Source organism: Gadus macrocephalus, chromosome 13, assembly GCF_031168955.1.
Source record: "Gadus macrocephalus chromosome 13, ASM3116895v1".
Taxonomy (NCBI): Eukaryota; Metazoa; Chordata; class Actinopteri; order Gadiformes; family Gadidae; genus Gadus; species Gadus macrocephalus.
In genome coordinates this window covers 2434616-2447982 of record NC_082394.1, presented here as the reverse complement: position 1 = coordinate 2447982, position 13367 = coordinate 2434616, and the positions used below count along the sequence as shown (strand labels likewise).

The window sequence follows — 13367 nt, the reverse complement described above, 5'->3', positions numbered from 1 at the left end:
CGCCCAGTTTGGGTCGTTTCATCGCGCTCCCGGTCACGTGACGCCCCGCTCAATACTAAAACTCACGCCTGACGGCGACTTAAAGCAGAATCCTTATCCGGAGAAAACACAGAGAGGCGGAGCCGCCCGCCGCCCGGCGCGCTCCCAGAACTCTTTGTGATCGCTCGCCGTGAGAGCGCTGTGATGAATCTCATCGAGCAAGGGAGGCACGGCCAGATGAATGGGTTGGCAGGGAGGGTGTGTGTGTGTGTGTGTGTGTGTGAGTGTGTGTGTGCATGTGTGTGTGTGTGTGTATGTTTTTGTGTGTGTATGTGTGTGTGTACGTACGTCTGTGTGTGTGTGTGTGTGTGTGTGTGTGTGTGTGTGTGTGTGTGTGTGTGTGTGTGTGTGTGTGTGTGTGTGTGTGTGTGTGTGTGTGTGTGTTAGGGCGGGGGGCTGGCTGATCATACCTCTTTGTGACAGTGCTATCGGGCCGCGGGATTGGCCGATAGATCAGCCCCACCGCTCCGGAGGCGGGGCCCACCGCTGGCTGGAGGGAGAGGGAGGGGTGAGCGGGGTGAAGGGGTGAATAGGTTAGGGAGTGAAGGGATGATGAGGGGGTGGGGGTCTTAAAGGCACGGGGATGAATGAGGTGAAGGGACGGCAGCGAGAGGGGTGAGATGGTGAATGGCTAAGGGGGTGAGGTGGTGAAGGAGTGAGACGGTGAATGGTAGGAATGAGTGAGAGGGTGAATTGATGAAAGGGTGAAAGGATGAGCAGGTAAAGGTGAATGTGCAGTAATACAACCCCTGACTTCAATGCGCGTGTGTGTGTGTGTGTGTGTGTGTGTGTGTGTGTGTGTGTGTGTGTGTGCGTGTGCGTGCGCGTGCGCGGGCGCGGGCGCGTGTGCGTGTGCGGGCGCGGGCGCGTGCGCGTGTGTGTGCGTGTGTGTGCGTTTCATCCCGATGTCGTCATGTGCGCCCTCCTGCAGGCGGGGGTCCCTGCAGTCAGCGGTGCTCAGTGGTGGGGGGCCGCTCCAGCTGCTCCTGCTTCGCGGGGTACTCCCTGATGCCAGACAGACTCTCCTGCGATGGTAAGCACCCACCCCGGTGGTGAACGGGAGGGACTGGGGGCTAGACAGTCACAGGGTCTGGCGGGTTGAATCCCAGCCGAAGGGTTCAAAGATCAATGTCCAGTCATGCAGGCATCCTGTCTGCTCCTTAATGACCTGTAAATTAAATCAACCTCCAACCCCTACCTGCACCTTAATGATGTGTGTCTGAAGTCACTGTCTAACCCCTACCTGCACCTTGATGATGTGTGTCTGAAGTCACTGTCTAACCCCTACCTGCACCTTGATGATGTGTGTCTGAAGTCACTGTCTAACCCCTACCTGCACCTTGATGATGTGTGTCTGAAGTCACTGTCTAACCCCTACCTGCACCTTGATGATGTGTGTCTGAAGTCACTGTCTAACCCCTACCTGCACCTTAATGATGTGTGTCTGAAGTCACTGTCTAACCCCTACCTGCACCTTAACGATGTGTGTCTGAAGTCACTGTCTAACCCCTACCTGCACCTTAATGATGTGTATCTGAAGTCACTGTCTAACCCCTACCTGCACCTTGATGATGTGTGTCTGAAGTCACTGTCTAACCCCTACCTGCACCTTGATGATGTGTGTCTGAAGTCACTGTCTAACCCCTACCTGCACCTTAATGATGTGTGTCTGAAGTCACTGTCTAACCCCTACCTGCACCTTGATGATGTGTGTCTGAAGTCACTGTCTAACCCCTACCTGCACCTTAACGATGTGTGTCTGAAGTCACTGTCTAACCCCTACCTGCACCTTAATGATGTGTATCTGAAGTAGCTGTCTAACCCCTACCTGCACCTTGATGATGTGTGTCTGAAGTCACTGTCTAACCCCTACCTGCACCTTGATGATGTGTGTCTGAAGTCACTGTCTAACCCCTACCTGCTCCTTAATGCTTTGTATCTAAATGTACTTCCGTCCCTTTTGGTAAAGTATCTAGGAGTCTAAGTATCTTCAATTACAAAAATAGTGATAATAGTAGTATTAATAGTAATCTATGTCTCAACCTTTACTCTAAAGACGGATCAGTACAATCAAACTGAGCACCCTCAACGATACAACCACCACCGGGAAGGAAAACCATTTTAGAAAAGACACACAAATGTAGAGATGCACCAACACAAAACACACAAACACACCTAGGTGGCCCCACACAAAAAAATAATAACATACAGCTTTTCTTTTGCAATCTGGAGCCCTACTTTAATTGGGTGCAGTCACTCATGAAGAGGCAGAATGGACGTCTGGTGACACTAAACACTGTGTTTCCTAAATGGACCCCTGTTTCCTGAGCCTAGCATTGCCAATTATACCATGGCTGCTATTACCGGCAAAACAAATATTAGCTATTACCACCTCGGAGAAAAGTGAGCTAACTGCTTCAGGTCACACTCCATCCTCTTCTCCTCCTTCCACACTTTTGCTCTTCCTCCACCCAGACGGATATTAAGAAGGGCCAACAAAATATCTCACAGGTACAGCGCTTGGTTTTGGAGTAGTTGGCGAAATTGATCCCCTCGCAAAACCTCCCCAAAAAACGGCCGGCCTTTTTCTTTGTGTAAAGATGTGATGTATGTCCAGGCATTGTGGAACTCAATAGTCACTTAGCTTGCGAAACAACCCTCTTTCCTCCTCCACCCAATATTCATTCCTGCACCAAATTGCGCTATCGACTTTGCCGTGAAGAAGCCGTTTTTAGTTTTCTTGTGCTGCGGTCGACCGGTGGGAAGAGGTGCTGCATTGACCGGCGGAAGCAAACAATGCGACCGCATGGATCACACAAAGAGCATCGTCACGTCGCTAATGCGCCGCGCATCAACCACCCTCGACACCCTCGTGAGAAACACATCAGGGTGTTCACGGAGCACCGAGGACTGACGAATTATAATACCTCTGTGCCCCAGAGGGAAGGGGATGGCCGTCGGTATTGAGTTAGTTCCATTTCCACTCGCGAGACCAGCTCTGTCAGCTGGAACGGTAAAGCAGTGACACAGGGGCTGTTAGATGATGCCTTCTAACCGACGAAAACTGAAAGCGTGTGGACTGTTGATGATGAATTAGTAAGGTTATTCGTTTTCAAACTTTCATTCTCAAACACTGAGTCAAACCATGAAGTCGGTTGAAAACATCGGTTGGGAAACACTGTTGTAAAACACATGGGGGAATATGTCCGCCACGACGACCTTGCGTTTTTCCCCATCTGTTTGACTAATTAGGCTGTGTTGGGCACCTTCTCTCTCTAAAGTGTTCCCATACGTCAACACAGGGACACTGACCCGGCCCTCCGATCGTTTGTTGGGACATAGGATGTTTGGGCCTGAGGCTGGAGTACAATTTATTTTGCCACTTTTTCGAACAATTAAACAGCCGAAGGATAGTTGTCAGAGGGTGGTGTGGTAAGGGTCAACCTCTAGGCATCCTTGAGTAAGGGGCCCTGACACCTGCCTGCTCCTTAAGGACCTGTATCTAAAATAAGTATCCTGTCAGTTACTTGGATGCAATTTTCTGCTAAATACTGAATTTGTTGTGAAACAGTAAAGGAACAAGGACTGATTCTGGGTTAAGACAAGAAATGATTTCAAAAGTAACATATTCATGGTTAGGGATTTTCTTTTTCATGCGGATGGCTGATTAGATATAAGATACAGAGGGTAAAATTAAAGAGTTATGTCGTTTTTTGATTTAAAGTCGGTTTATCGGATGTTCCCAGACAGACTCGGTGGGGATGTGATTCCCTTCCTGCCTTTGAGAGATGATCACGAGAGGTTGGGGGCAGGAACATGCTATTTGTCCTGCTGCGATGAATGCCGAGAGCTGAACAATGAGCCAGGAGCACTTCCTGTATACCCCATGAATAGCCAGTGTGTGTAGTGGTGTGTTTGTTCATGTGGGAAGGTGTGTGTGTGTGTGGTGTGTGTGTGTCTGTGTGTGTGTGTGTGTGTGTGTGTGTGTGTGTGTGTGTGTGTGTGTGTGTGTGTGTGTGTGTGTGTGTGTGTGTGTGTGTGTGTGTGTGTGTGTGTGTGTGTGTGTGTGTGTGTGTGCGTGCGTGCGTGCGTGCGTGCGTGCGTGTGTGTGTGTGCGCGCTTGTGTGTGTGTGTGTGTGTTTGTGAGGCTGCCTTGAAATGCACAACTACAAATCCGGGAATGGATTCTGTATATGTTTGAACTCAAACATACATTGATCATAGAGCACTGGGGAAACATGTTCAGCAAACACACACACACACACACACACACACACACACACACACACACACACATACAGTGACTCACAAAGGCACACACACCAATGTGTATGGGTTAAATATACTGGTAGACCGCCCAACAGGGCAGCCTGAGTCCTAGGACAGCCCGACAATGACAGGTGGACAGTGTTTGTTAGGCTTCATAAAACCATCACAAGGATTCGGCTTCATTAAATCCTCGTCAGCCTCATGAGGGGAACTCGCTGGCTTGTAGTTATTCCTTCTGCGGTGGCGTCGTTGAGGCAAAACTGCAGAACTCCTCGGAGACGGAGAGTCTTGGCCTACGTTAATATAGAAATCCATAAAAAGTGTTTGACTCATATAAAGCCTGATTGGGCTGGGAGGCTTTCATAAGAGAGCGAACCCACCCGACGTGGAAAACAGAGGCACACACACACGGCTACGCCCACGCCCGGCGTCTCTCTCTCTGCACTATGGATTTTCCATTACAAATAATAGTCCTGTGAAACACGTGGCCCCATCATTCATCTCTGCATTGGCACGGTGTTTAGAATCGCTCCGCGGTGGCCGGTGATGGAGTGGATTCATAATCCCGTTTTCTAGCGTGCTGGGGCTTGAGTTCAGCTCCAGCCCCGGCGAGCAGCGGCCGCGAAAAACGCCCCTCTGACCGCCAAGTTTGACCTCGTCGCGCCCCGCTCGGCCGCACGCTCCCCGACGCAGACACAAACATCGCAGGATTGTCTGCTGCCTCTCGTTTAACGGATGAAGTGATGTGCTTTCCTCTGCGAGACGGAGACTTCCTCCCTTCTTCCCTTTGGGTTCACAACCTCTGCTGGGCTCTCGAGCCAAACTGGCTTCCTCCTCTGTCTTGGGGAGCCAAGTGTTTTGGTTTCTCTGTCTTGGTCTCTTTCAATAACCAAGTGAAAGGCTGATATCCCCCCCTTAAAGGTCAAATCCGGTGTCAAATGGATCTGGGATATGTTTAATATGATAACGAGTTGGAATGTTCGTTTTGGAGCAAAAAAGCGCCTACAGACGCATTCTTAAGTTGGCTGTTTTTAGTCGATTCTACCAAAACGCTATAAATCTTGTTTTTAAGACTCGATAGGTAGATTGACGAACACAGAGATTGTGAAATCCGTCAGCGACACGCAATCTCTGTGTTCGCCAATCTACTTATCGAGTCTTAAAAACAAGATGGCGTCGACGGGTGATCTACTGATGGTATTGTGTGTATAAAATGTCCTTTATAATAAACAATCTGTACACTTACAAAGTTATCAATGCCTCGTTTTATATGGTCAGACCCTTATTATTCTACCAAAGAAGTGTAAGGCTACTTCTAGCCTTTTAAGTGGTTTAAAATAGTGATTTAGTTTATACCATAACACATGCCCCTATCGTTCCAAGTTGATTGTTTTTAAAGAATCGGCTAAAAACAGCCAACTGAAGAATGCGTCTATGTGCGGTTTTTGTGCTCCAAAACGAACGTTCCAACTCGTTATCATACAAAACATATCCCAGATCCATTCTACACCAGAATTCTCCTTTAATGCCCCCTGTCGCGGAGGGCCCAGTTCAGGGAGGTCCTCACCCCGCTCGCTGTCACTGGGGTGGCACCACGGTGGCACCACGGTGGCACACACTGTCACTGTGGTCCACTGCACCCCGTGTGTGGAATACCAGCCGTCTCACTCTCCTCCATACTCAAGTTGTGCTCTCTTAGATTATTACTTGAGTAATGGTGTTGCTGACTTTATCTGATTACATATATATACATACATACACCTAAATATATATTTAATCTGTAAATTTTATACGCAGTCCCATGTATTATGTGGTACAGCTGACGCTGCGAGGAAATTCCCGGTCGAGCATTTCCCAGCCGTTCCACTCGTTAACCATCTCATGTCCACGACGACCAATCAAGTCTTAGCTTTGACTTCAGCCCACCCAGCGAGACAGCGTCCGAGAACGGCCCTCCCATGCAAGGGGACGAGCTGGGGGCCGAGCTGGGACCCCCCCCCAGCCATCCCTCTGGAGGCGTGTCGAGCTTTCAGCTCACAACAACAGATGTCTGGTGGTAACGGAGAGAGGAGGACACGGGCCTGAGGCTCACCGAGAGGCTCTGGGATGCTGCCGGTCCCTGTGTTGTGCGTGGGATTCACCAGGGGATTACGTTGCGGTAATCTGAGGCGCTCGTATTCTGTGAAGACGGTTTATGTCGCCTACCGCTCCCAGGATTTCCAGTCACCGCCACACACCCCCTGTTTCTCTTACTTTATATTCAACTCTAAAGGGATTGTATGGCTGTACATCTGGATACACCTCAGCCAGCGCTTATACTGTCTGCAACACCTTAGGCTTCTCGAAATACCTACTATTTAGTCTTAAAGCAGACACAACATATATATGTTTTTCAAACCTTTTCCTGTACAGGCGCTATGGCGTCTTGCTCATGGATGGGGTGGGATATTAGGGAATTGAACCCAGAACCTTTGGCACTTCTTCCTGTATACCCTAGCCACACCTTGTCCTATCTGTGACCCCACACACTCTCGGCCAACGAGGGACCGACTTTACACAGCTTTTGTCCTTGCATGATCTGCGAGGCGTTACGCAACATGAAGAAACAGTCAAGGAAAATAAATGACGTCACGGTGGTTCCTCTGCGAATATGTTCTGTGGTTTTCTGGGGAGTATCTTTGTGACAAAATGTCGCCTTTGTCTGTGAATGCAGGGTTATGTTATACCTGCTGTGTGGTTGAGAATCGTCAAAACTCTAACGTCACAAAGTCGAACACTCCGTGCCTTGTTTTTTCTCCAACCGTGCCCTGAGCCAGCTGACTTAACTCATCAGTCATACATATGCAGAGCTGCACTGATAAGCAATTCCAGATATCTCAAAATCATGGGGTGGACTTTTGCTTTTTAACACCCTGAACCTGGTAAAGAAGAAAAGAAAAGAAAGCACAGTAAGAGATGGTTTCTCAGGCAGGAGGTGTGCTTATGGAGCCTCACACTGGAGCTGTGAGTCTTTGATGACTGCAGTGAAGGTGTTCTTACCTTTCTACTCAGTCCCCCCGCGGGCGCAGAACTTCAAAAGACGAGGGAACATGTGGATGTTCCTTCCCCTCGTTCTTCCATTGCTCTTTCAACGAATGTTGCCCTCGTGCAGATGGCTCTGAGTCCCCCTCTCAGTGCAGCCAACACACCTTGTTTAAGAGGGATATTCAGAGGCGGATAAAAGGCGAATCATGCAGGGAGCTTACCGAGAAAAGTGGGGCTCACTCACACTCATGAATATGCAGACACACAAACACACACTCGCACACGTACCCACATACACATCGCAACACGCGATCCCACATAAACACACAATTTCACACCTACTCACAAACACATCGGACACATACTCGCAACACACATATAATCACTCTCACATACACACACCCCACAGATATACCAAACACATACACAAATTGCACCACGCACACATGTTTCCCCATTCTCCTACCGTATGTGCAGGCCTCGCTGTGGCGGGTGATAACAGAACGAAGCGCGGTGATAAACACCAGCTCTGGAATCCATTGTCTCAGGGCTGGAGTCCACTAATGTTATAAATCAACGCTTGGTGTTTACCCTGCAGAGCTCTGTTTGAACGATAACATTTCTACACGCGTCGGCTTTACGCTTTCCCATTCACACAGTGGCCATTCGTATCGCGGTCACAGGCGTTTCATTTCGCTTTCAGAGTTTTTCTGAGATCACAGCAGCGGAACAATCAATGACCTAAGTCTGCTATCGCACCAAATCAAACAAGGCTTCATACAATATTCCCCAAACATATTTTCTGTCTTCCGGTATTTTTTTTTTATCCAGAGTTGGATGTATGCCAGCCTTGTCCGGGGCCATGACATGAAAACAAACTAAAATACACCTGTGTTGCTGAAACTACGATTCCGTAATCTCACACGACCCAGAATGCAACAGTGCGTGCATCAGCCATGCGGTTGGTTACGAAATCCCCCCCTTATCCCCCCCCGCGCGCCCCTTATCCCCGCAGCCCTGCTGTAAGAATGGCTTCCTTGTGCCCTTTTTGGCGGCTGTTTATTCGCCTGCACCCATCTGCTGGTGCTGAACAGGGAGCAGACACCCCTGAGGAACGGGGGTGACAGGGGGAGGATGGGGGAGGCAGGGGAGGATGGGGGAGAATGGGGGAGGCAGGGGGTGGACGGGACTGTCGACCTGAATCCTGTAGGGTCTGACTCTGATCCGGCCCGTTAGTCCGTTCACCTCTCTCTTGTTTTTCTTTTCCTCTCTCTTCCTCCTCGCTTCCTCTTTTTTCGCTCACTCACTCTTCCTCTCGCTCTCGTTCCGTCATTGTCTCTCGCCCTCCCTAGCGTCCTCTTTCTCTCTCTCTTTCCGTTACTTTTTTTTCTTTCTTTTTCCATCGAATCCTCTCTTTCGCTAATGCTGTTACACGCACACGAACACACACACACACACACACACACACACACACACACACACACACACACACACACACACACACACTATGCATATGTACGTGCATAGTACGTTCACACCACATACATTCACACCACACACACACAAACACACACCCACACACACACATATACGCACGCATGAGCACACACATACTGTAAATACATACACACACACACACTTCAAAACTCATTGAGAGCTCTCTCTCTCCCCTTCCAGATGTGGACGAGTGTGTGAGCGGCGTGCACAGCTGTGGCGTGGGCGAGCGATGCGTGAACACGGTGGGGTCACATGTGTGCGAGCGCCAGCTTTCCTGCTCGGCTGGCTACCAGTCCCGGAATGGCGTGTGCGAGGGTGAGTGCAGCACGGAGCTACGGGCGACTGATGTCATCGACGGCACGCTAACAACAGGGTAACAGCAGGCTAACATCACACCGTGGGGATCCCCGGTGGACACACACGTTTCCTGTACGTTTTACATGTGCTGTTGCTGTTTGGGATCAGCTGCGAAAGTCAGAGCCTGCAAAATGACGGATAGTAATATTTGTGTGTGTGCCAGCTGATATATGGGAGACTGATGTGTAGATCCAGCGATATATTGAATCTATCTGAATTAGTAGCTTATGTTACTGATAGATGGGCCGATATTTTTTGTGCTTTTTCCTTCATAACATTTTCTCCAATGGCCGCTGTTGTTGAATGCTGAAGAGCAATTCAAGTGTCATGGCGCACCACATCAGATAAGGTATACTAGACATGAGTTCAAAGTAAAGACATTAAAGAATTTAAACATACAATCTGTAGCGTCACCAGGGTACAGCCACATCCATCACCTCATTTATTCATGACGGGTCACGACCGACTCAGGAGAGATCAGAACATGTGACCCAGCAGGGGAAAGGAACCGCCTCCTGGTGACTGACACTTTCAAACACTTCCAAACCAAGGTGTGTGATATCACACGCACGCACACGCACACACAAACACACACACACACACACACACACAGACACACACACACACACACACACACACACACACACACACACACACACACACACACACACACAATGATAACGAAGAAGAACAGCAGTATCGTTTAAATACCACGCCCAAAACCAAATCGTCAACAGTAAAAGCAGCTCCAAGTTAGCGAATGTAGAATTAATACTACGACAACCAACTGCTTTTTACTCAACATTTAAGTAACATTTAGGTACTTATTCATTAAAACCACATGCCCAAGACAATTCGTCGATAGCAAAAGCAGTTGGTCGTCGAGGTATGTATTGTACATCCGCTCACTTGTTCCAAGTTTGCATTTTTTCCACGGGAACTTTAAAAGCCGCCGAGCCCCGTATCCTCCCTGATCGTAACACAAGAGGTCTTGTTAAACTCTCAGCGCCATCTGCTGCGTTTCCACATGGAACAGGAACACACTCATTAAGATCACACACACACACACACACACACACACACACACACACACACACAGACACAGAAATACACGCAGAAACACACACACACACACACACACACACATCATACACACACACGTCACACACACACATACACACACACATACACACGCACACACGCACGCACGCACACACACACACACACAGAAACACACACTCACACACACACACATCATACACACACACGTCACACACACATACACACACACACACACACACACACACAGAAACACACACACACACGCACGCACGCACGCACGCACGCACGCACACACACACACAGACACAAAGAAACACACACAGAAACACACACACACACTAACACACACAAACACAGCCACCAAGCATACTGAGTTTACCAGAGCCAGACTAATTCACCTCATCAGCCCAACAATAACAACTAAAACACACATTATCGCACTGGACCTCAACACCGGCACACAGATAGATATCCCCCCTCTCAAGTCCACAAAACGAGTTCCGAATTCCAGGGAGGAGAAGGGGGCCTTTCCTGCGACATATTCTCTGAACACTTGCCTTATGAGAGCGCGGTCATTATTCGTATTTCACGTATCGGGTGTACAGCGCACAGTGTGTTCGTGAGTAGCGACGACCTGGTTGACGTCAGGCAGCCAGTTTGCGCCGGAATGCTCATCACACGCTGGCCATCACAGTGAGGCGGCGAGGAATGAATTCATCCAATTAGAGGGACCCAAGGGACGATAAGGGGACCCTGTTGGCACCAGGGCCAGGATTAGCACCCTATACTCTGGCGAAGAGGGCCAGGGGGTCCTCACTGACCGCAGGGAGACAGGACGTCTCCTCTGAAGGAAAGGGGGACAACTCCTGGGGACTGGGGGATATTCTTTGTCAACCTCCCCTGGATAAATAACAGAGATATAAAACAATATAAGATAAGATTAAGGGGCCGCTCACACTAGGGCCGCGGCCCCGTGCCCGAGCTCATTTGCATACTAAAGTCTAGAACGTTTGGCTAGTGTGACCACGCCATCCGTATTCCAGCACGGAACAGCCCCTTGGCCACGGCACACTTGGGAGAGGTGTGCTGTGGCCAAAGTACAGATGCTAATGAGATGATACGCAACGTGAGCTGGATGACGTAGTCCTTGCGCGACCCTTCTTTCTTTACAGGTCCATGCCCTTCTTCCCCACAACAATCATTTTAAACAATGGCGGCAAGCGGTTCACGAGTGGGTTTACGTTGGTGCGATAGTGAAGACGAGTGTTTACTTGAAATTTGGGCCGACGACAGCATTCACGTTGTTGTTCTCCATTGTTGTTATGGTGGCGAGGACGCTTGGTGATGACGTATTTATCGTATTACGACGTGATGACGTATGTATGAAGGAACAATCGTGCCCAGGCCCAGGCCCAGTGCTGAATCTTCCTGTGGCCCCCTTAGTGAGACGAACTTGATTTATCTGAGATTGGAAATGGCTCGAGGTGTGACAGCTGAAGTACAGCAGCCCAACCCATTCACAAATGGCTCTTAGTCTGGAACCTCTCAGGTCATTCAAGAGGTTTTATCCACAGGCATAGAATGCCTCTGGATGTGATTGGATAGACCAACAGCCAATCAGAGCAACACAAGGTTTGACTCAGCTCTGAGAGCTGCGTTGGTAAATTCAACTTTGACCAAATATTTCGTACAACAATCACATCTTTCTTCTCCACACTAGCTCTGGGTGCGGTTGTTAAATCTAATTTTAGGGAAATTACACCGTCCAGATCTTTTAATACCGTTGCGGTCGCGGATTAACAGAATGTTCCAGATCAGCACCAGCCATCTTGGTTATCTAGTGGGTTCTCAAACCCGCCCGATATTAGATAAACGGCTGTGATTTGGGCAGACCGGGGGCAGGTCTGCTGGAAATGTGTCTGAGCGGGAGGGGGGCCGACCATCTGCCAGAGCAAACAAAACAGGGGCTTGCAGATTCGTCTGCTTCCCAGGCTCGAAGTAGCAGACATTAATAAGGCTTACAAAGGGATACAAAATGGAAATGAGAATAACGACGACAAACAATATACAGAGAACACATCTGTGTCCACAATAGGCAGCGAGGGTACCTTCCCACACGTGGTTCCATAGCTACGCTCCTCAAGTCTTAGAGAAGATTAAGTCCTTTTTTTATTTTTTATTTGCTTGTTTTGCTGATTTCTTACCGCCTGCCTGCGCGGCATCCACAGTCTGCCGACAGCGTTCGACTCCAGACGCCCACTTTGACTATCAACAGCAATATTGTGCTCCCTTCAAACACCTGGAACTTCAGTTGGGCTTGCGTGTACAAAAAACATCAACGTCGTTAGGTGCTTAATACTAATTTATTCTGAGCTGGAACTTCCAGGTAGGACTGGTCCCCAGAGGAAACCATCTGGATTCATTAATTAGCACGACACCGCGCCAGAAAGGATGAGGGGAGCTGGCTGGCTGAACGGGGAGCCAGCCAAATCGTGTTCCCTCACTCTCCCCATGAGCGGCTGTGTTTTGCACCATTTGTTTCAATATGGCAGGAAGGGCCGTAAACTTATCCCGCTGATGTTGAGATACTGCGGTGTTGTGTGAGCGTGAGGGCTGAACGATGCATCGAATTCAAACCGACATCGCATCGTCATGGAACGCGATAAAGGCTAAAGGCTGCCATTTTTTATTCGATTTTTTGGGGGATTTTTGTTTTGTTTTTGGGGATTTGTTACTGTTACTGACTGGAGATCAGTAAGATTCGTATTTATTCTTCCTTTACAATTCAATAGTTAAATAAACATGTGATAATATCAATTCATGCTTCAATTCATCTCAACACATGGGCCTGGCCTAAAGGAATGTACACTTTATTTGTCGACTGCTTCCAATGTTGTGTTGGTCATAGTATAGAATGATTTATTGCTACTTTAGTGAATAATACAGAACATAAGGAACTTTAAAAAGAGTTGTGTGTGGTCGAAATAATCACAATTCGATAATTTCCCCAAATCTTCCAGCCCTAGTGAGCGTATGTCAACGAACGCCAGAGGATATAACTCAAATCAGACAGATGTCATTGTGTTGAAATGGTGTGCGTTGCAACATGCGTTTGATTC

At 48.7% G+C, this 13367-nt stretch overlaps 1 protein-coding gene across 1 annotated transcript in view; it reads left to right on the top strand.

The window, feature by feature from the left end:
* Nucleotides 1-912: 912 nt before the first annotated feature.
* The window catches only part of LOC132471124 (fibulin-2-like), a 25714-nt gene continuing 13259 nt past the window's right edge, over nt 913-13367 (top strand). Inside the window, exons 1-2 of the mRNA XM_060070198.1 lie at nt 913-1072; nt 9010-9144. Of these exons, the coding sequence (XP_059926181.1) occupies nt 1048-1072; nt 9010-9144 (160 nt within the window). The 5' untranslated portion in view covers nt 913-1047. The remainder of the gene's footprint in view (nt 1073-9009; nt 9145-13367) is intronic.